Source organism: Nymphalis io, chromosome 29 (assembly GCF_905147045.1).
Source record: "Nymphalis io chromosome 29, ilAglIoxx1.1, whole genome shotgun sequence".
Lineage (NCBI taxonomy): Eukaryota > Metazoa > Arthropoda > Insecta > Lepidoptera > Nymphalidae > Nymphalis > Nymphalis io.
Window position 1 is genome coordinate 2,260,956 of NC_065916.1, and position 23,593 is coordinate 2,284,548.

The following is a 23,593-nucleotide window of genomic DNA, read 5'->3' on the forward strand; positions in this document are numbered from 1 at the left end:
ATTACTCTCTATTCTCGTCCATGTATCGATTATCAAACCGCCTATCAAATATCATTTTAACTAAACACATGCCCCGGATACACACGTGTATCCGGGGCATGTGTTATTTTTATGCTTTTGACATGCCGCTTAACGTTGTACGTCACACGAAACAGCGCCACCTATCAAACCCAAGTGGAACTGCAAGCATCGTATCAATATATTTCACGAACACAACCGCAATAAGATTGTTTATATTATACGCTCAAATTAAATATACATATATATTGCATAAACGACATATCAAAACTATCGTTTATTTTTCAATCCGTGTTATAAAATTAATTATCTCGTGGCGTTGAGCCGTCAAGATCGTCCAGACCTCAGGGTCAGTATGAAAGCACACACTGTAGCTCGTGGTTGCGTTTTATCAGCGTTAAAGGTCAAAATTAGCATATTTTTAAAACCATCGTGATTTAATAAAATATTTCGAACAAGGAAAATGTTTTCTTAATAAAGTGTCTGTTTTGTATCAATTAATGACCGTTGTGTGATATCAAAGGTAAGTATTATATTATATATTTTCCTCGTCACATATATAATGCTATGTTAAGTGTAAATATATAAATATTTTATTATCTATCAAAGTAGCTTACGTGTTCATCTTTTATAGCTTTAAATGATAATTCAACACACACATAAAACTTTCTTAAATAAAATATTTTTTGTAATTTATATGTTAACTAGTTATGTTTTCGCCCGCGGATCTTCTCGTGCGATAGGGGAAAAGCAGGTATTAGGTAAAAAAGTCGCCTTTGTCCTTTGTTGTTGGTTCAATGATTGCTCTTTACCAAATTTCATCTAAATATGTCCAGTGGCACAGCCGTGATAGCGTAACAAAGTTAGTTTCGCATTTATAATATTAGTATTAATATCCTGTTGCTTCCAGCGCGGCCATTCATCTAAGACTAGCCAACACTGGACATGGTATACTGTAGTACACAAGCGTGTGCGCCAACAGAGGAACACTACTTCACTCTCATAATCAGGCAAATCCACGATCGGAAAGAATTCTGACGACTGTGTTTTTATCGGCCAGCCCGGGGCTTGAAAGCAAGAACTTGGTAACTACGGTATAAGCTAGACATTAGAGTGACTAAACCAAAAGCATTGGGGAGAAACCTCCCCACATGTTTGAAATAAGGGTCGGTAGCGTCTAGTATACTATTATTTTAAAAGCGAAAGTAACTCTGTCTGTTACGCTTTCACGGCTAAACCACTGAACCGATTTTGATGAAATTTGGTGTGAAGCTTGAATTCCAATGAAGGAAATAAGCTTTTTTTATACCTAACATCGACGTGTTAGGACACGTGAGCAAATTTATAGAGTATTATAGTTTAAGAATATTACATTTTAAGTTTCCGTAAATACAGGTCCCTATTTCTGTACCCTCATAATCCGATGGGTCAGCAATCCGACACGGCCGGAAAGAGTTCAGGCTCAGGAACAACGGCTTCACGTACTTTCCGAGGCACTGGAGTAAGAAACTTTCAGATTCCGGGCTGCTACTGCGAATCTTCGACAGAAAAACTCAATAACTTTTAATCGGCCCAGGAACTCGAGATCTGCAGTCGCGCAAGGAATATAACATCAGAAATACCGTTGATGTTGCATTCTTTACTCATAAATGTTATTTAGGGGCCATTTTTTAAATGTTGTCCTAATCTTGCAAACGTCAAATCAGTAATAACAGAATGAAATTAATGAATATATGTTTTTTTATAGTATAGGTAGGCGGACAAGCATATGGGCCGTGATGGAAACTGGTCACCAACGCAAATAGACATTGGCATTGGAAGAAATGTTAACCACCGCCAATGTGCTACCAACCTTGGGTATTAATATGTTATGTTCATTGTTCCTGCAATTACAGTGGCTCACTCACCCTTCCAACCGGAACACAACAATAACTTATAAGACTTTTAAGACCACAAATTCCGGTGTCGTGGGTTCAAATTATTTGTCATTAAGTTATTGGGGATTTTTTTGACAATTTTTTCTGCAGCTGCTAGGAGGAAAATAAATACTGCTTACATAATGTCATTGTTATAAATCCGATGATTATGTGCTTGAACCTTTTCGTAAAAAATTTGTTGTCCCATCGGATTATATTGCATAGAGAGTCTGTCAGGACATCATTACCATGTATTTGGCTATAAATATGTGGTATATACAATAATAATACGTATACAAAAAATAAGGAAAAAACTTATGATAAATATTATTGATTAGCAAGCTTAGGTTGGTCTTATGCAGTGATAATATATATACAGTTCCGTATATTGTGATTACAGACAAGTCTATTGCAAGAAATGTCAGTCATTTAATAAAAATCTATATTCATACGTGAAGATAAAGCTTTATTAGTTGGCGCTACGGCTTTTTGCAAGTCCGTCTGGGTAGCCACTTATTCATCAGCATTTACAGTAAAACAGCAATATTTAGTATTGTTGTTTTACAGTTGAAAGGGTGAGAGTTATGCAAGGTACAACATCTACAGTTCACAAGGTTGGTTGCGCATTGGCGATGTAAGGAATGCTTGATATAAATAATAATAAAGTATCCATTCTCTCCGAAAACTTTAATATAGGATCGATTTATTTTCATTCATTAATTTGCTGATTAAAGCTTTAAGCCCAGGCGAGCACCGCTGTGCTTAAAAGTCATTAGAATCGTGATATCATCATAAATGACATTTGCTATAAATCAATTCATTAATACTATTTAGCAGTGTGTTTTAAAGTTTGTAATATATAGTATTTTATGAAAATTAATTTATATTTCCAGGTACACACATTCGTACACATCGTTAAAAATACATCAATATGTTAAGGTATGTTTTTTAATTTAAATACCAGTTGACGGCCGCGTGTGTGTGAAACGCCCTTTTCTGTATCCCTGAAAACATATATGCAAAAAATCATAATGATCGGTTGAGTAGTTACGAAGTTACGATTTATGTATATTAGAGGTCACGTATTGCCTTCAATAGAATACCGTAGTCTAAAAAAGGTCTTTAGCGCAACGGCTTACGGATGCCTAGCCTATGTGGTATATGGCCTAGCGTTGTCAAAGACGCAGGCTCGATCCTGATCCCCTGGGCTTTTGTCGTCCCCACTCCTAAAACAAGAGTATTATTAATAACTTAAAAACAGGCATTGATAGTATTATTTAGTAGTCCGCAGTGCCTCACGCCCGGCAGAAATGATACAATTATAATAGTAAGTAAAAATGCTGCTAGCATGTGAATGTCCCACTGCTGGGCTACGGTCTACTATTTAAAAGAGAAAGAGAGAAATAATTATGTTATTAGTGAAGGCTGAAACTGCTTATAATTATTTAAAAAATAATAATAAAACAATGATTAAACATTCGTTTCAATTGTCACTTGTAGAACACTTCTGGTAACACGCTTCCCGTTTTAATTTGTGTTTTTTTTTTTCAGAATATTTGCTCTTTTATTTTTATTCTCTACCGCGTCTGCTCTTGAAGGAGATGAAGCGTTACAAGACGTCTTCGAACAAGTTCTTGGTGGGTATTTCGTAAATGTATAACAATAATTGCATATAATTTTGGCTATAATGTACATTAGCAAATACTACAAGTTATATACTGCTAGACATGGGTTTCCCCTTAGGTGCACCAAAGATCTCAGTTCATTGTCTTCCACGTCCAATCGGTCACCTTATTCAGGCCATCGTTCCACTTGGCTAGGCAATACGCTAGGACTCGTCTGCTGCAACGCTCATTAAGCCTATATACTTTTTGAGGGGTTTTTGTATTAACAAACGTAAACAAATTAATAAAAAATATTATACGAGTAAACTAAAATTAAACTAAAACAAAATATACATTACAAATTTATAGAAAAAACACGCCGTCCAAGACGCTGTCACTGTTCCCTCTTTACACCGCCCTATTGGGCTAAGTAAGCACCGGCTCTTGGGTCACCAGAAGTGTGAGTGAAAAATAAAATGTAGTTCTTTAAATTGTTAATTTATTTTTCTTGTTATAGAGAATAATAACCCGGCCCAAATGAATTGTTCCAATATCGAAGGGACTGGGAAAGGATGCTACGAGTGCTACGTGTGTTCTGATGCGGAAGTAGAACGACAGAGGAGTAGAGGAAAAATTAAAACTGAATTTCGGTTAGTAATTTTTTGTATCAAATCAAAATATTTCTATTCAAAATTTTCAAGTACTTATCAATCGTCAAGCGCTACCACCGGAATGTGAATTATACCAAGAAGAACCGGCAAGAATATCAGTAGGTACCCCTAAAGTAAATTTATTTATTTATTAAGAAGGCAACGTTATATATTAATAAATACATTTTTTTGATGAGTATATAGAAATCTTGTTTCAAAATATATATCAATTATAGGTTAACTGAACATTAAAATAAAAGTTGGTGCTCTAATGGACGAAAATCCAAAAAAAAACTTTTAAATATAACTAATAAATACGAAGATTACATAGACGAAGCAGGATGTTTCGAAAAGAAATTCAAAAACAATTACTTTCAGACTAACACTTTGAATATTGTATCATTTAATACGCGATATCCAAAAAAATTGTATATAACCACCACCATGTAAAACAGCTCTAAGACGGCGAAGGCGGACGAGCATATGTCCTTCTCCTATTCTATAAAAAAATACGGGTGGTTCATACATATGTATGTGACAGAAGATCATTTAGTATGAGCAGGTTTCCTCACGGTAATTACCATCACCACAAATTAAGCACAAGGGAATTCAGTTGTGCTTGCCTTGATTTGAACTTTGAGCCCAATGAATATATGTTTCATCAATTAGTAAATACATTTAGTTTTTTTTTTCAGGTTACACGACAACAAATGCTCGAAGACCGACATATGTTGTTTTTCGCAATCACAGAACACTTTCAGGTGATTTAAAAATAAACTCTTTTATAGAAAAGCTACTATGTGGTACTTACCCAGACGAACTTGCATAAAGCCCTACCACCTTCTGATGGGGGTCAGTTCTACCCTTAAACAGTGACTCGTTGGCTAGCTCGATTGCAGACCCGATAGGTTTTCTTTTAAGGAATACTTAGGACCAACTAAGTGTTTGTAATTTGTCAGTGCAACACACTCGATCCTCGGAAAGCCCATAAAGCATTTGGTTCTGTGCCTTTTACATCTCCGGTAAGAAGCATCGGGGACTCTGAGAGTGAAAAAAAAGATTTTGGGATTTTGGGCTATCTCTTGCGTAGAAGCCTTTTTTATTAAATAGATGGCAGTGGACCACATGATTTCAATCATAATGGACATATCTACAAATAAATGTGCTATATTGTTGTGTTTCAAAGGTCAGGAGGTGCCAACTGCGGTAATAGCAACCCTGAAGGTTACCCTCGGGCGGTGAGGAGCGCTTTGAAATCAGTTCTCCCTGGGGAGTACCCATGGAGAGCTTGGATTCACAGGTTACAATTAAACCTTTTAACTTTTCACAATAAATTTCCCTGATTTGAATTTTATTTATTAACTAGCTTTCACCTGCGACATAGCTGCGTGATGGGGTTCAGGTGTTAGATATATAAAATGTTTTATATATTAATTATATAAGTTTTAACAATGAACATACCGAGTTGATGACTATTGTATTAATTGACAGTAAAACAGAACCCAATGTACCTCTGTGTGCTGCTGTCTTCATCAGCGAAGAGTCACGTGCCCTTGTGACGTCAGCGTACTGCATCGAGCAATATCCCGCAGAGTCCTTGATCGTTCGCTTCTCAAAAGACCATTACATACCTTACGATGTCAAAAGGGTATATATCCACGAATACTTTGACAGCGGTGAGTATAAGTCGTGTTGCCTTGAATTACTTTGATATCCCACGAAGTTGGAATGGAAACTCAGATACGTCACTTCTATTCTATACATTGGAGTGGTCCTCTTTCCTCTATTTCAGTTCCGATATTCAACTCAATCATACTACCATCCTCTTTAAGGCATATCTTCTTTTCCGGTACTTTAGTTGTACCGGAAAAGAAGATACCAATCCCACAATGGTGGGATAATATTAAATTATGATTTATGTGTTAACAGAAACCCGATACAATGACATAGCAGTTCTTGGTTTGACGTATTTCAATTCACTACCCGTGTGGGTTAAGCCAGTTTGCCGGTCAGAAACGAAAGGTCTTTTCGCAACATCCTGTGTTGCTGTTTCCGGTGAAGATTATTACGTATGTATATTTATTTTTATTACTGTTATTGCGAGTCAGTAAGTGGAACGTTTAGTAGCTAAGTGGGGCGATGATATTGGTAGCCTGACCTGGGGTTTGCAACCCAGATCTACGGACTAGACCAACAAGCCAGTCAATAGATACCTTTTCACCTCCTTACGAATTAAATAGCTTAACTCTATGTAACCTAATTGGGTAGATATCACTAAATTATTTAACTACTAAACACATATCCTGTCAAGCTGTGTTCTGGTTTGAAGAGTGAGGTATAACATCTGAGATGCTATGGTTAGCAGTGTATTGACAGGATGAGGAGTATAAACTTTTCTCTTCTCATCACACTATAGACGAAGCTATAAAAGGCTACCTTCACCAGTCGCGTCAAATAGGATCAGGTTCAGATGATATGATACCCAATAACAGAGCCCATTTTTCAGGTCAATACAGTTATACCGCAACAGAGCAAGTGTGTGGAGGGCAGCATCCCCTTAGATGACTCTTTCATATGTACAATAGCAGCACGGAACGATTACGAACCGGAAGTGGGGGGAGGTTTGATCTGTCCTGAAGAGGTAAGGGAATAATAATAAATAATAGTAATAAACAATAACTTTAACAGCGGGATTTTGAACAGAGAGGTACCGCTCATGATTGTGTGTGTGGCATGTGTTGAACATATTAACAGTCACAAATAAAAAATATAATTATAAGTTCATCTTTAAAATTATTAATCTGTTGGTCAAATTGTTATTTTTTTCAACGTCACATTAAATTCTTTTCTTTTTTTTTTACAAGTTATAGGTCAACGTTTGACCGTTCACTTGCCTGATGTTAAGCATCGATACGGTCTAGGATGTAGCACGCTTGCCTATTAGAAACCTGCTTACTCAGGATTTGAAGACACCAACATTGCACCTATCAGGAAAACTTTCGAACTTTCATTAATGTATTCTAATTTGATTCCCAGGCTGTGAAAACCATGTACTACACAGCATACGGAATCACCCTGTATCGCAGCGGAAACACGTCTATTATGATACATACAAATGTCACACACTTCCACGGTTGGATTCAAGATCAAATTGATAAATTACTTGAATGATTTAAATAAAAAAATGGTTAAAAAAAACAACTTTTTTTTCTAACATTACTGTGTTCCATATATATACGAGTATACGGGTCAGCCAGCGTTGGCTTTCTTTTATTACATGTACATATCAAGGGCTTTTTGCCAGCCCGTGGGGTAGCCATAGCCTGAGTGAGCAAGTGTAATAACACGCTCTAGGACATAACATCTTAGTTCCGAAGTTTGGTGGTGCATTGGCGATGTAAGGAAAGGCTTATTCTCATAGCGCTATGGCGTCTATAACCGTTGGTCATCATTTTGGTGGTATTTTAATCTAAAGGTTGGTGTTACAATATTCTGTAATGAGCATCGTTTACTATTTGCGTTTTGTATATATTTATCTTTATAAACATACTTGCAATTTCTATAATATTTGGTCCTCCACTTCTAAAGGTCATTAATAGCAAAACTGTGATTGTTGTACAGTCTTAAAAGTTTTACTATTTTTTACTCCAGGGTCCTTTATCGACCTTGAACTTTATTCTACTTAGGTAACTAGATCGGGAGTTACACGTAGATCGTTACTTACTTTTCTTTAAGACGGAACACAAGCCAATTTTGATAAAAGTCATTTTTAAACTAGCATTTAAAAATGGCAACTTGACGAGAATTGAAAGAGATGTTTATTTATCAGTCTGTTCGTCCATCTTTCTGTCTATTTGTTTATTTATTTGGATCCCCAACAGTGGTACATAAAATACAACACAATGCTTGCTTTATTCACCTAAACTAAATATGTACAACCAATTATATGAGAATACATCATATCCACAAACATTATTAGATATAAAATAAAACTATTAAAATATATAAAATCTATTTATTTCGATTCATTTCTTGAAAAGCCCGCCATTCATCCGGCCATACGTTTTCAACGATCCAATCTAAATAATACTCGACACGAGTGTACACACCTACGCTTTGTCCACACCGCGGTCCATACGAGACCACGCCCTCTATCGAGTACGAGCAGTTTAGGTTTTTGAATTGTGCCATTAACGGACCTCCACTATCACCCTGAAAAAAATTAACAAATTTTCAAAATAACGTGAAGGCAGACATTTAACAACGAAGAAGAAATATTAAAGGTAGGTGGACTGTCAAATAGGCAACCAGATAAGTGATTACTAGCGCTTACAGATATTGGCGATGTCAGAAATATTAGTGATCTCTTAAACCTTAAGTGTATAATTGATGTCTCTCTCGCTTCCCAAAGGTAATCTTGGCGCTCTACCTTCTACAAAAATTCTATACGCTTCTAAAATTGAATTAAAAAAAAAACTCTTTACCCTGCAAGCGTCACTTGTCCCAAAGTCCCCTGCAGCGCAAATCATAGTCAGCGGTGTGAAGGTGCTGCTGTCGAATTTTCGCTCGCAAATATGTTTAACTTCAGAAACAGTTGCCTAGAAAAATAATATAAATAATTGAAATTGTGCTCCTCCGACGCGCGACTCGAGTTTACTCCTTATTGGGGTATTAGGTGTGCTCTTTATTCAATTATAATTTCCTCCAGACTAAATTCCGCTACGGCGGTCAATATCAGGAGACATTAGCCAACTGCGCAGAACATATAGTGCACAAGTATGTGCGCAAATACAGGTGCACCCTCTATTCCCTAACTCTCTCCCTAACTCTCTCCCTAACTCTCTCCCTAACTCTAATATTGAAATGTATAGTATATTAATAAAAATATAGTACGTAAATAGGTATCAATTGGTATTAATTAAATTTTTTTATTTTTTTATCTTACAGTGAGCAGGATTTGAGAGCCTTTCCCTCCCCTTTCATCAGTTTCCCCCCATCCGGCTATGCTCCTCTCAATTTCCAGTTCCCGTCCAGGTACAGGCAAGCAAGCTGGCCGGATAAACTCGTTGAACCTCACCCTGACAAAACAAAACTAATCTTAGACCAATTACAAACAAATAAAGCTGAATTGAAACATTGAGTTTTATATCTGTCTGTGATTTCAAAATAATTGGGGGGCACTAACTTTTCCTAGCTTGAACATGGGTGAAACTGAGCGGAACAGCCATGAGCTCCAAGGTAGACAGTGTTTCTTATCAGACTATATATATCGTTGCTATTCTTTTCATCATGGACATAAAAAAATTAGATTCATTTTGAATGATTTTTATATATATATTTTTCATTCAATTGTATATAGTTGACCACGTAACATAATTGGCGGAAACCAGTAACTTGGCATTGGCATTGACTTGATTAAGTTGGCATTTCTTCTCCGTATAACCTTCATCCGGTAATGGATTTACATAAGATGTCTTCTTATTAAATGACGATCGGAAAGTTAATTTTGATATATTGCGTTTAACTTACAAACTCTCTCACTTATTTATATTACTAGCTACCGATCTCGATTACGCTCCGGTGTAAGGGTACAAAATAAATATAATAAATAAACTTCCAATCGGTTCGATTTTTTCCGAAATCTTCAACAATCATCGTTATATTTCAGCCATTTTACACAAAACACTAACGAATTATACACCAAAACCTTCCACATGAATCAACCCACCTATTAGTACCACCACATTCAGACAGACGGATATTGTTTTATATTATGTGATGACAGTACCAGAACCTTTGATAAACCCTTACCGTTCATTGAGTTCCAATAAAGCTATATCATGTAACTTAGACCCTTTCTGATAAGATTTGTGATTTAATGTCCTTATGACATTATATAGAATCCCCGATTTCGTGTCATTCTTATACAGCGTCCCCATCATTGCGTAACGAATTCGACCGCTGGAATCATAATTGAAAATATTTTTATACAATATAAATAATATATATATTTGCTCGTCCGCCTTCCTATTCTATAAAAAAAAAAAAAAAACTAAGATGTTATGTCCCTTGTGCCTGTAATTACACTGGCTCACTCACCCTTCGACCGTTTTGGTGACCGAAGTTTTGGTGACCACTTCCCATCAGGGAAGTGGTCACAAAACGCCGTGCTCCATGGAAAATGTCGAATCCACCAAAAGTAACTTCAAAAGCTCCCTTAATAACATACCATGGAATTAATTGGTGGTAGAGGTTTGTACAAGAATTTCTGATAATCGGTTAACTACCTTGCACGAATCTCTACTGTATTAAAAATTTTACATGACGGTGGTGGAATTGAAAGCCTGACTTGGTACTCACTGTAAATTTTCCACCAAAACGTGTGCAGCAGTTAATATATACTTCTCACTGATCAGGGAACCCCCTCCTACCCAGATGACGTCGACATCATCAGTGAATACAGAGTTGTGACAGCCGACCACCGCCTAAAAAAGTAATATGAATACAAGAAATATATGGAAGGCAAGACGTATATAAGTAGTCGAGTATTATAAATAGAGATATATTAATCGAGGAGCTCCAAAGCTTGTCATCAAAAGGGAGAGGAGGCCTTAGCCCAGCAGTGGGACATTAACAGGCTGTTACTTTACTAATCGAGAACTGTTCGTACTGCGTAATACAGCAGAGCTGTTAGCGAATCGCGTGGAATATGTCAATCTAAGGTTTGTTTATCTTTACTCCTTCGATTTGATTAGGGTTTAAAATTATTAAAATGGCTCACGTTCAGGCAAATCTACTTTTTAGTTTAAAAACAGTCAAATTTTTGAATTACGTTTTAATTTTTACTTGATTATATTTATTTACTTTTAAGCCACATGTAAGAAGATACTAATATGTAATATAATAATAATAATAAATAAATATCCTGGGACATGATTCACACACGGCCATCTGATCCCAACCTAAGCAGAGCTATGGAAACCAGACAACTGATATACTACATATACTATTTTTCTTTTGTAAATACATACTTATATAAATAATTACACCCAGACTCAGGACAAACAGACAACATATAAGAAAATATAATATAAAACATATTGTTTTATAAATTATATTAATTGGGTATTTTAATTGCAAATTATTATCAAATACATATGTTTGAACTACTCAGTTTCTTACCGGTTCTTCGCGGATGAATCTACATTCCGAACCGGTGGTTTACATAAAATTTTACCTTTGAAAATGACGACTTTTTTTTGTACCAGCTAATTGAAAAAATTACTAAAACAATAAACATAAAACTCATACCAGAAGATACAGCGCATTTCAGAGACGGTTTCAGTATATAATATTATATTTATTCAGGCGAAAGTGTGTGGAGATTGGTGAATCTTTGTTACTCTTTCCAACAAAACTAACTGAATGGACTTGGATGAAATTCTAAATAGAAATAATATACTAGTGGTAGGGCTTTGTGAAAGCTCATCTCGGTAGGTACCACCCACTCATCAGGCATTCTAGCACAAAACAGTAGTACTTGGTATTGTTGTGTTCCAGTCTGAAGTGTGAGTGAGCCAGTGTAATTACAGGCACAAGGGACATAACATCTTATTTCCCAAGTTTGGTGACACATTAGCGATTTAAGCGATTGTTACCATTTCTTTCAATGCCAATGTCTATGGTAGATGGTGACCACTTACCATCAGGTGGTCCGTTTGCTCGTCCGCCTATCTATCATATAAAAAAACCCTGACGTAAAAAACCTGCCCCAGTTAACACGCGAAAGGTAGCTATCATATAAATAGATGTACTTCGCAGTTAATAAACTATTGATGTGACTAGCTTAAAAGTGTTTTGTAAAGTATATTTTGAGTAAAGGTCTCTCACCATGTGTGGGAATTGTCTGGGAGAAGCTTTGCTGCCCCCAAATATTCTGAACACTGTAACGTTACTCGGTATACCGCAAGTGTTATTTCTTTGGAAACTATTAGGATGCTCGTCAATCGAGATGCATTTGTTGAAATATCGTTGGTAGTCAACGCATTCTGAAATTTAAGGTAGAGGATATTATAAAGCACAACCTCGATATATAACAAAATTATTCTCTAAGGACAAACTCGATACATCGCAGATAATCGTCGTGAAATGTCAGGTAGTAATCATAAAATTTCTAGGATACACGCGTCAAAATAGAATATCCCAATAAGTTGGTTGTGAACATTCCATGGGTGAGTAATGACGTCACTATACGTCACTTTAATACGCGACATTGGCTATAATAACTATAATTTTTAAATGACACACGCGTCAAAACTGCGTGTCACCGTAAGTCGATTTTCTCACACGAGTGAGACACACTTAGTTTTTGGAGAATAGCACTGCTGTTCTGCTATGTACTACTACACATTTTACTGGTGGTAGAGCTTTGTGCAAGGTCGTCTGGGTAGGTACCACCCACTCATTCTACCGCAAAACAGCAGTACTTGGTACAGTACAGTGTTGTGTTCCGGTTTGAAGGGTGAGTGAACCAGTGTAATTACAGGCACAAGGGACATAACATCTTAGTTCCCAAGATTCGTGGCGCATTGGTGATGTAAGCGATGGTTAACATTTCTTACAATGCCAATGTCTATGGGCGTTGGTGACCACTTACCATCAAGTGGCCCATATGCTCGTCCGCCTTCCTATTCTATAAAAAATACCATATCTTTCACGAAAATATATATAAAAATAATGATAATGATGAAAAACAGTTTAATTTTATAAGCCACCAAATGAACCTCCAAGCTACATTTGTTTGGTGGTAGGGCTCCGAGAAAGCCAATCTAGGAATAGATCACATATTCTACCCCAAACAGTAATGCTTCTAATATTCTTGTGTATTTTTATTTGGCACAAGGGACATAACATCTTATAATAATAATAATAATAACATCCTGGGATATTATTCACACACGACCATCTAATCCCAAACTAAGCAGAGCTTGTGCTATGGAAACCAGTCAACTGATATCTTACATATACTACTTTTATTTTGTAAAGACGTACTTATCTAGATAATTACACCCAGACTTTGGACAAACATACATGTTCATGCACTCAAATGTCTGTCCTGGGTGAGAATCGGACCCACAACCTTCGGAGTGAAGGCAAATATCTACCAACCACGCCAACCGGCCATGTTGGTAGTGATTTGCCGATGTTAATGGCCGGTGGATAGAACTTACGTCAACCGTTAGCCCGTCTTACTACTAGCAGTTTTTAATAAATACAAATTACTTTGCCAGGTGAAATGTTGGATTTTCGTTTTCAATTTTGGCTGCGGCAGTGGAGGACATTGCTTCGGTTCTGGTGGATCCGGTATGTCAGGTTTGTTCTGACAACAGAGGATAGGCTGCTTGCCTTCGTAACGGCAGGTCTGGAATGTACAAATAGTCCTAAAAAACATTATCAACAAAAACTTAAAGCTGGTCAGAAACACATTTTATCCGTGCAGTGACGGAGAAAGAATACATTTCACTGCCCCTCTCTTTCCCATGGGTGTCGTAAGAGGCGACTAAGGGATATCTGAGCGACCATCTGCTCATCTGGTGGTAGGATGCTAACATCCGCCTGGCTTGTTACCACCGTACGCATGGTGAAAAACTCGTGAAGTGGCTTGCAGCCGCGTTTCGAGGTCAGCCAGCGTACAGCCAGAGCCCGAGCGAGTATTGCCGCGATGGGTGTTGGTCCAGTTGGAGACGGCTGTTGAACCAATGCCGGGGGAAACTGTATTGACGTGCCGGTCAGGGAGACCCGAAGAAACGGCTGTTCCGCTGGCCGCCCGTGGCATAGTACAGGGGCCCGAGCGTGCCTAACCAGCTCGTGAGGCTGCCCCACCAGGCCACGCATAATCTCGGGGTGGACCGTCGTGCCGGTTGGTGACCGGTAGGTGGGGTCCCGGCGGCCACTTCCGGGGGGGTTCGGGGGCCCTTCCGTCCGGCGGGTCAGTGTATTTTCCCTTTTGGCAACCACTTGGGGAAACACGCCTCCACGCTTTGCCCATCCCTATCGTGGCAATACATTGCTCGCTTCACGTCTCTTTTCCATTCTATTTTTCCCAAATGGCGCAACAAAACAGAAATAACGGTCGTACAGCGGTGCACACCCCCACCATACCCTCGCTGTTTGAGGTCGAGTTCTCTAACATCCGAGGACTCCACACTAACCTCAACGCTGTCCACCACCATCTCGAGACAGCACGGCCAGCAATGTTGTTTCTCACGGAGACACAAATACTCCGTCCTGCCGATACCAGCTACCTTAATTATCCCGGCTACACGCTTGAAGAATCCTTCAAAGCGAAAGCCGGAGTATGCTTGTTCGTCAGGACGGATGTTTGCTGTCACCGACTGCGCTGCTTGGAGGACCCCTCCTTCTCCATGTTGGTGGTACGTGTGGACCTGGTTCGTCAGAGCCGAGTCTACGTGTGCCTCTACAGATCCCACAATGGTGACTTGGAGACAAGCCGATTATTTGACCATCTTAGTCGGGTGGCAGATGCTGCGCAAGAGCAATTTCCTAACGCGGAATTGGTGTTTTTGGGGGATTTTAATGCTCACCACGAATCCTGGTTGAAATCCCTCAAAACTGACCATGCTGAAAGGACTGCTCATGCTTTTGCTCTCACACATGACTTGACCCAACTGGTTGATCAGCCCACCAGGATCCCAGACATTGATGGGCAAGCACCTTCTCTACTGGACCTTCTGCTGACTTCTCACCCGGTGGAATATCAGGTTGTGGTTCAGGCTCCTCTTGGCTCTTCGGATCACAGCCTTATTTCTACCAGAGTGCCACAGGCCAAGCTGCCGCCACTAGCGGTATGCAAACGTCGCGTTTGGCACTATAAGTCGGCGGATTGGGACGGTATGCGCGATTACTATGCGTTGGTCCCTTGGAAGGAACGTTGCTTCAGTGGGAATGACCCGACAGCTAGTGCCGCTGCTGTTGCTGGCGAGATCATGCTGGGAATGGAATACTACATTCCTAGCTCAGATCTCGTCAGTGGGAGTACGCGTAACCGTTGGTTCACTCGTGAATGTGCCGATGCTGTATCAGCTAAGCAGGCGGCATATCGCAAGTGGATCAACGGCTGCATTAGCGGGGCATCTAACATTGACTCACTGAAAGCAAACTATAATAAAAATTCCAAGTCCTGTAGAAAGGCATACACGAGAGCGGATGCACAGCGCATTGTACAGATTGGTCATGACCTTGTTTCGCATCCTAGGGGCTCCCGTTGCTTCTGGCGTCTGACCAAGTCTGTGCAAAACAATTTCTGCCAACCTTCGCTGCCACCGCTCAGAAATCCGGACGGATCGCTAGCTCACAGTCCGCAAGAGCAAGCTGATCTCCTGGCTAAACTCTTTGCCGACAATTCCGTCATCGATGATTGTAGTGCACTGCCACCTTCAATACCTGCATGTGGCCATACGATGCCTGACATTAAAATCAGGCAACGTGATGTGCGTGCGGAGCTGCAATCACTTGATGTACGGAAAGCTAGCGGTCCCGATGGAATACCAGCCATAGTGCTGAAGAAGTGCGCAGCGGAGCTGTCTCCTGTGTTAACGCGCCTGTTCCAACTTTCTCTCTCTTCGGGAAGTGTGCCGGAGGCTTGGAGAAGAGCTAATGTGCAAGCGGTTCCCAAAAAAGGGGATCGGTCTGACCCGGCAAATTATCGGCCAATAGCTATCACCTCAGTACTTTGTAAGGTGATGGAACGGATTTTAAACAACCAACTGATCCATTACCTAGAAGATCACTCTTTAATTAATGATCGTCAATACGGGTTTCGACCAAAGCGGTCCACAGGTGATCTTCTAGCGTATATAACGCACCTCTGGGGTGAAGCTATCGACAAGCATGGAGAATCGTTGGTTGTCAGCCTCGATATCTCCAAGGCTTTCGACAGGGTCTGGCACAGAAGTCTTCTCTCCAAGCTGCCGGCATATGGTCTGCCTGCTCAGCTATGCACCTGGATTGCCAGCTTCCTACACAAGCGTAGCCTTCGTGTTTTAGTTGATGGTTGCGCTTCACAATTCTATGTAGTAAATGCTGGGGTCCCCCAGGGATCTGTGCTATCACCCACACTCTTTCTTTTGCATATCAATGATATGCTCTCTCTTGGGAACATACATTGCTATGCAGACGATAGTACAGTGCATGGTGGATACCACGGACGCGCAGTGGCTGGGCGAGCGGAAATTGAGGAGAGGCGGAAGAATCTTGTCATTGAACTCGATAGGACGTTAGAGCTCATCGCCAAATGGGGCTCTGATAATCTTGTTGAGTTTAATGCCAAGAAAACACAGGTATGCGCTCTCACGGCGAAAAAGTCAACATTTTCCCCTCTTCCCTCCCTCTGTGGTACTCCGCAGGTGATGCAAAGCAAAATCGCCATGCTGGGGATTGACGTTCGCTGCGACCTTAGTCCAAGGGATTACATCGAGGCTGTTATAAAAACAGCTTCACGGAAACTCGGAGTTCTGAACAAGGTGCGGCGCTTTTTCACGCCACAACAACTGTGCCTGCTGTACAAAACACAGGTACGGTCTTGCGTGGAATATTGCTCGCACCTTTGGGATGGCTCCGCTAAGTACCTACTTGAGGCCTTGGACCGGTTGCATTATTGGCGACGTAAAGGTCACAAACCCTTGAACCTTTACAATTGCGTCGTGAGATAGCAGCACTGAGCGCTTTCTATCGACTGTATCACGGCGAGTGCTCTGAGGAATTATTATCTCTAATTCCTGCTTCCCCCTTCCTTCTTAAGTCCACGCGAGCTGGTTCTCGATGTCACCGCCTAACTGTGACATCAATTCCATCGCGAACAAAGAAATTTGGCAACTCCTTTCTTTGTCGCACTTCCAAAAAATGGAATTCCTTACCAGCTCACGTGTTCCCCTCCTCTTACAACCCGGGTTCCTTCAAACGAGGCGTGAAGAGGCATCTTGCGGGCCGGCAAGGCGAAGGCGGCTAGTGCAGAACGTTTTTCCCGTCTGTACTGGCCGTCGTCGCGTTTGGACTCTACTACCACTTACCAACAGGTGGAGTAGAGTCATTTGCCCTCCCGGCGAATATAAAAAAAAAAAAAAAAAACATGGCTGTGGAACTCTTAAAATTATACACAAATAAATTTAATATAAATTTAGATTGATACAAAACATCTGAAGATAAAATATAACTAAAAGTGCTAGGACGAAATTGTCATTAGCAGTACGGTGATAGAAAGTAGCGCTTACGCTCTTGTGTTCTTCTGTTTTCTTCTTCTCGAGAAGAATGCTAAAGGCATAGCAATGGAACACTTACTGACTGACACTTCACTCCCGTAGGAAAGCACGAAAAACTTTGCTGACTTCCTTCTCTGACCGCTTAGGTATGCCGTGCCATCGGATTAATTCGGAATTTGAAAACAGTGCCGAGCTTGTTTTTTGCCGACCGAGGACATTTGTAATTTGCATATTATAATGTCTTCTGGGCAGTTCAGGATGTTAATCCCCCAAAAAATACCTTATCATCAGATAGCTAATACAAACAAAAAATATCAATTAAAATAAATATATACGTAATTACCATGTCTTTTGATCTTATAACACCATCGTTTGACCCCTTGAAATATTCCTTGAAAACACCGGTCCGATAGAGGAGATTTTGCGAGGGACAGCATACAATTCTGACGTCACCATCGTACTGGCATGTCTGAAATATTACGAATATACTTAAAAAAACAATAACAAACAGAGATAAATAATACAAAAGTATTTATAAATAGTATATCGTCCATAAATTATTTCGTTATCATAAAAGTCTATGACGGACAAACAACCGACATATAAAAAGAAGAAATACGTGTGTAAATATGTGTGTACTCTGCGTTAAAATATCCTGTAAATGTCCCAATGCTGAGCTAGAACCTCCTCTACTCAGGATTAGTTGGAGCTTTATTCACACTGTTTTAATTTGGATTGGATACACGTTTCGGATAAATCAACCTTCATAGTATCGTTCTAAATCGCCGGCCACAAGATGAAATATAAGTAAAGGTGAGAACATGAAAACCCCATTTTGCTTGGGTTTTACCTGCAAATTTCGGTTATGATTCACGTAATCAGTGCAATTGAATACTTTCCTTAGGTGAATAATTTCCTGATCTTTATGTACCAGGAAAATAATAATTCATTTGTTACAGTTATGAAAGGTAAATTCGGCTTTTAGCGTTTTAATTTAACCTCTGTTTTGTCTCAGGCTGCATCTATTCATCCAAGGGTATAGTTAACACCACGGCTATCCTATGGATTATCTGCTTTATTTAGTCAACACGTCCTAAGGATATGTGATTAAACTAAAACTAAAGTTTGGAGTCATAAGGAAAACTGAATCAGGTCTGTCAAATTGTGACCGGTCCGGTAAGAATTATTAACCACCAATTAAATCGCCAATGTGCCACCAACCTTGGAAACTAAGATGTTACGCTCCTTGTGCCACTACCTCAAGCACCTTTCGAACCGAAATAACAATACTAAGGAGTTATTTGGCATTAGATTATTTAGTGGTTGGTACCCAGAAGGCTTGACAAAGCTACCACCAAGTAACTTACAGGAGGTTTCTTCTGTTCTCCATCAACTATGTTAATAGCATAAGGGCACTGATAGATCCGCTTGCAAACTCCAGTCAAATCATCCTCACTACATGGAGTTCCTGTAAAGGAATATAGAACTCAATGAAAATCTCGGTAGCAGTTTGGAGTTTGTAATATGGAAGTGTTAACACTTCCATGCCTCCTGATCCTGCGCCTGCAGTCACTCCATTCGGATTGCCGTACTATCGTATTGTTAGAGGGGGAACAGAGTGCACCTGTAGTAGCCCACCATCATTCACTATTATAATATTATCTCCAGCACAGTCAGCTCTCCGTTGAGAATGAGCAAACGTGAATGTGAAAGTCAAAATCACGCAATAACGGCTACTACTGATGGGAGAGCTTTGGGCAAGCTCATTTGTGTATGTACTCATCAGATATTCTACCGCAAAACAGTAGTACTTGATATTGTTGTATTCCGGTTTGAAGTGTGAGTGAGCCAGTGTAATTACAGGCACAAGGGACATAACATCTTAGTTCCAAATGTTAGTGGCGCATTGGTGATGTAAGCGATGGTTAATACTTCTTACAATGCCATTGTTTATGGGAGTTGGTGACCATTTACCATCAGGTGGCCCATATGCTCGTCCACCTTCCTATTCTATATAAAAAAGACGAAGCCGTGATCGGAAGCTTGTATGACAATTAATTAATATTTATAGCTTGTTTGTTATTTTATTCTCTTTATAGCAATTCTTATCACGTCATATCATTTGAGTCACTTGGCGACGACCCGTAGGATCGACTATAAGGTTGCCAGTTTTTGAGCTACAAAGTCGTACTTAGACATTACGCTGGACATTTTGCCGCATAATTTGGACATTTATTAAATCCACCGTATTTATTAAAGTAGGACAAGCATTTGCAAGGTTGGACTGGGCGTTGCTTTGGTCATATTCTTCGACAACGCATTGTTTACTCTGGGCAACTGTAACGTCCCACAGCTGGGCTATAGCCTTTAGAGGTAAAGGTTTGGAGATTATTCCACCGTGCTGCTACATCCAACACATGCACACTCACGATGTTTTCCATAACCGCAAATCATCATTATAAACACAAATTAATAATGAAAATAAAGTGTTGCTTGCCCGGATTTGAACCGACTGCTTAGTACACTGCACCAAAGTTGGATAGATACTACTTGACAGACTTGAAAGTTTAAAAACCTGTCGCCTAAACAACACACGACACACGCTTTATTATTAGTTTTTGGATAGTGAAATGCATACACGCATACGACACCCTCTTCCTTATGTAATAAATGATAAAAAAGTATTTAAATACAAAACAAACAAATCGTCCAGAAGAAATACATCACAAGCGTTATAAGCTTTAATAAAATATTCTAAATTTAAACATAAATATTGATTATTATTAGATAGGCAATTATAAAAAATTTAAATTTAAATTTGGTTGGTAGATATTTGTCTTTCACGTCGAAGGTTGTGGGTCCGATTCCCACTCAGGACAGACATTTGCGTGCATGAACATGTATGTTAAATAAGTATATATGATTCTTTGTATATATCTATATAGATTCTTCATATATACTAGCTAATTACCTTCAAATGAGAACACCACAACTATAAATTGCTGTTTAGTGCTAGTATATGTAATGTAGTGTAAAATATTTACCAATCTAGACGAGCTTGCACAAAGCCCTACCACCAAGTAAATATAGATTTTATTTATTTTATGAGTTTATTTATTTAGATGTGACAAGTAAACATTAGATTTTTAAATAAATAATTGGCTGTGCTTAATTCGTTTATTTAAGTACTTTGTATAAAAATAAATGATATATTATTTATTTTTATTAGAGTAAGTACAACCCCATCATCAGAAATTTTACCGCTAAACAGCACTAGGTACATGGTATTGTTGTATTCCGGTTTGAAGGTTGAGTTTGAAGGTTGAGGGACATAACATCTTAGATCCCAAGTTTGGTGGCCCATTGGTGATGTAAGCGATGGTTAACATTTCTTACAATGCCAATGTCTATGGGCGTTGGTGACTTACAATCAGGTGGCCCATATGCTCGTCCGCCTACCTATACTATAAAAATAAAAAAAGATAATAATATTTACACTACATTTTTTTAATTATGCTAACGAAAGAAGCACACAGAAAGTTCATTATTTGTTTTAAATGAATACTAATACACTAAGCCGATAAAATTGTTTTTGTTTTTGCTAACCTTTAGCTTATGACGTATAAGCTAAAGGTTAGCAAAAACAAAAACAGGAAATCGAACAAAACGCTTTTCCTTATATATACAAAGAATCATATATATTGCAATCAAAATATACTTTATCAAAACGCCTCATTTGAATCATGTCACATGATTCAATTTTAACCATTTAATTTGTCATTTCTTCTTATTTTTACTCATGTGGTGTGATCCAAATAAAGACTTTATCTATCTATCTATCTATCTATCTATCTATCTAATATGTAGATTCTACAAGAAACTGAAATATACTATTTAATTATATAATATTTCAATGAAATACACACTTAATATATATGGTTTTACCTACGTACAATTATTATATATCCTGTATGACGATCAACGCATTGTATTTTCTATATATAAATGAGTAGACGGTTTTTTTTAATACCTATGTGAAAAAACTAACAAAACATTATACATAAAACTTATACAAGAACCTTACTGTATATAATATTATTATATAACATGCACAAAAGAGTTTCATCTTTAAATGTAGTCTATTAACGTGATAAGCATTAATATTATATATAAGAATAATCTTACCAGTTCTATTTTTACACAATATACACTCAAATAATATAAATAACACAGTTATGTATTTAAAAACACCCATTTTATATATTTACACCCACATGGGCAATTTTTTTTTAATAATACTTTTATATACGACCTTCATTCGCCACGGACGGAACTCGTGTGTTGTAAGTTTTAAAATATAAAATAATAAACAAGTTTCTTAGCAATTACATGTACGATGTTTTATCGGACCGGCTATGCGTTTTCCTGCTACGTTGTTTTTTTTTCATATTAATTTTGTATTCGATTCAGTTTAATGTATAAATTAAAAAAGACAAAGTTTTTTTTTACACCTTCAAACGGACAAAACTCAAGTTCAAGTTTAAAGAGCCCTAAGGTATAAAATAGTTAAGCTTTTAAGCCTATAAAAATCATCGTTTTGTTATTAATGACCTTTTAACTCTTGATATTAAAAATATCATAGAAAATGCAAATATGTTTGACCGAGCTCTATCTTCGCAGATTACAGATTAGCTATTTTAGCAACAAAGCATCTGACCTCGGTTATTTACATAATGATAATGTCCTCCAGACCGAATGCGGCCACGGCAGCCAATCTCAAGAGAGATTAGCCTACTGCGCAGGAGATATTATAGTGCACAAATGTGTGCGCAAACACAGGTGCACTCTCTATTCCCTAACTCTCATAATCCGATGGGACGGCTATCCGACACGACCGGAAAGAGTTCAGGCGCAGGACCAACGGCTTTACGTTCTTTCGGAGGCACGGGAGTGTATACACTTCCAACTTTCAGACTTCGGGCTGCTACCGGGATTTTCTGTCAGAAAAACCCAATATCTTTTTATTGGCCCGACCTGGAAATTGAACCCAGGACCTCCGGGTCTGCGGCCTTACATCAAGCCACTAGACCGACGAGGCAGTCAAACACACAATACATGAGACATACTTCAGAGTTCATACTTAACCAATCTCTTAATTAAAAATACATTCTTCAACTTATTTTGTGATGTCGATAGAAGTCTATATGAACTTATTTTCATAAATACCCAAATAATCTTTGTTATTAAATTTGTTAAAAATTATAACGTTGTTAAAAATTATGGCGTGGTTGGTAGATACTTGCCTTTCACGTCGAAGGTTGTTGGTTCGATTTCCACCCAGAACAGACATTTGTGTGCATGAACATGTCTGTTTGTCCTGAGTCTGGGTGTAGTTTTCTATATAAGTATGTGTTTACAAAAGAAAAGTAGTATATATAGTATACCAGTTGTCTGGTTTCTATAGTACAAGCTCTGCTTAGTTTGGGATTAGATGGCCGTGTGTAAATAATGTCTTAGGATATAATTATAACTGCATATTTACTGGTTAATTTTCAAGCAGGCTATATTTATATGAATTTAATTGTGTTTGGCTTAAAATCAAATCAAATCAAAATATACTCTATTATAATATATAAATAGGTTCGTAAGGTATTTAATCTTCATATTACAGTATTGAGTTGAATGTAAGGTACCGGTTCGGAATGTCGATTCTACCGGAGAAAAACCGACTTTTAATAGTTACGTCAAACAAGTACAATTAAATTTATACATATAATGTTTGAAAATCAACAAACACTAATTCCACGTTTTTTCCTCATGTATATTAAAAAAAAAACACTATTTTTTCCATCATTTTAAATGTGTAGTGAGCCAGTCTAACTACAAACACAAGGAAAATAAGATTTCATAACATCTCAGTTATGGTAAATCACACTTATTTTTAATCACAGATAAGACAAATTATTTTTATTTGTATAATGTAATAAAATAAAAAAAATTATTTATTTGTATAGGTATAAGATTATTTAGATAGATATTAGATGGACGAAGTTATCGGAACTTTGGAGGTACAATTAAAGTGTATAAAAGTAGTTAAGTGTAACAGTGTCGTGTTATATATAGAGATA

The 23,593-nt window shown here is 38.2% G+C and overlaps 2 protein-coding genes across 5 annotated transcripts; one reads left to right on the forward strand and one right to left on the reverse strand.

Moving 5' to 3' along the window:
• The first annotated feature begins 245 nt into the window (after window positions 1-245).
• On the forward strand, window positions 246-7,380 carry LOC126779606 (uncharacterized). Of its 4 annotated transcripts, XM_050503748.1 has the most exons (11): window positions 374-541; window positions 929-1,103; window positions 2,828-2,873; window positions 3,486-3,571; window positions 4,056-4,188; window positions 4,884-4,949; window positions 5,375-5,488; window positions 5,680-5,864; window positions 6,118-6,257; window positions 6,695-6,829; window positions 7,225-7,380. In XM_050503748.1, the coding sequence occupies exons 3-11, from the start codon at window positions 2,866-2,868 to the stop codon at window positions 7,357-7,359; spliced, it is 1,002 nt and encodes a 333-aa protein (XP_050359705.1). In that variant the 5' UTR covers window positions 374-541; window positions 929-1,103; window positions 2,828-2,865; the 3' UTR covers window positions 7,360-7,380. The 4 variants fall into 4 exon arrangements, with proteins under 4 accessions (XP_050359706.1, XP_050359705.1, XP_050359704.1 ...); XM_050503749.1 differs by lacking the exons at window positions 374-541; window positions 929-1,103 and adding an exon at window positions 246-367; XM_050503747.1 differs by lacking the exon at window positions 929-1,103.
• An 809-nt stretch (window positions 7,381-8,189) lies between these two features.
• Window positions 8,190-21,818, reverse strand: LOC126779549 (venom protease-like). The gene is made up of 10 exons (XM_050503646.1): window positions 21,651-21,818; window positions 18,833-18,933; window positions 17,809-17,934; window positions 13,471-13,609; window positions 12,079-12,236; window positions 10,549-10,673; window positions 10,000-10,149; window positions 9,134-9,266; window positions 8,673-8,786; window positions 8,190-8,400 (listed from the first exon to the last, which is right to left on the reverse strand). Exons 1-10 carry the CDS (start codon window positions 21,718-21,720, stop codon window positions 8,200-8,202), a joined length of 1,317 nt encoding a protein of 438 aa, XP_050359603.1. The 5' UTR covers window positions 21,721-21,818; the 3' UTR covers window positions 8,190-8,199.
• Window positions 21,819-23,593: the final 1,775 nt, after the last annotated feature.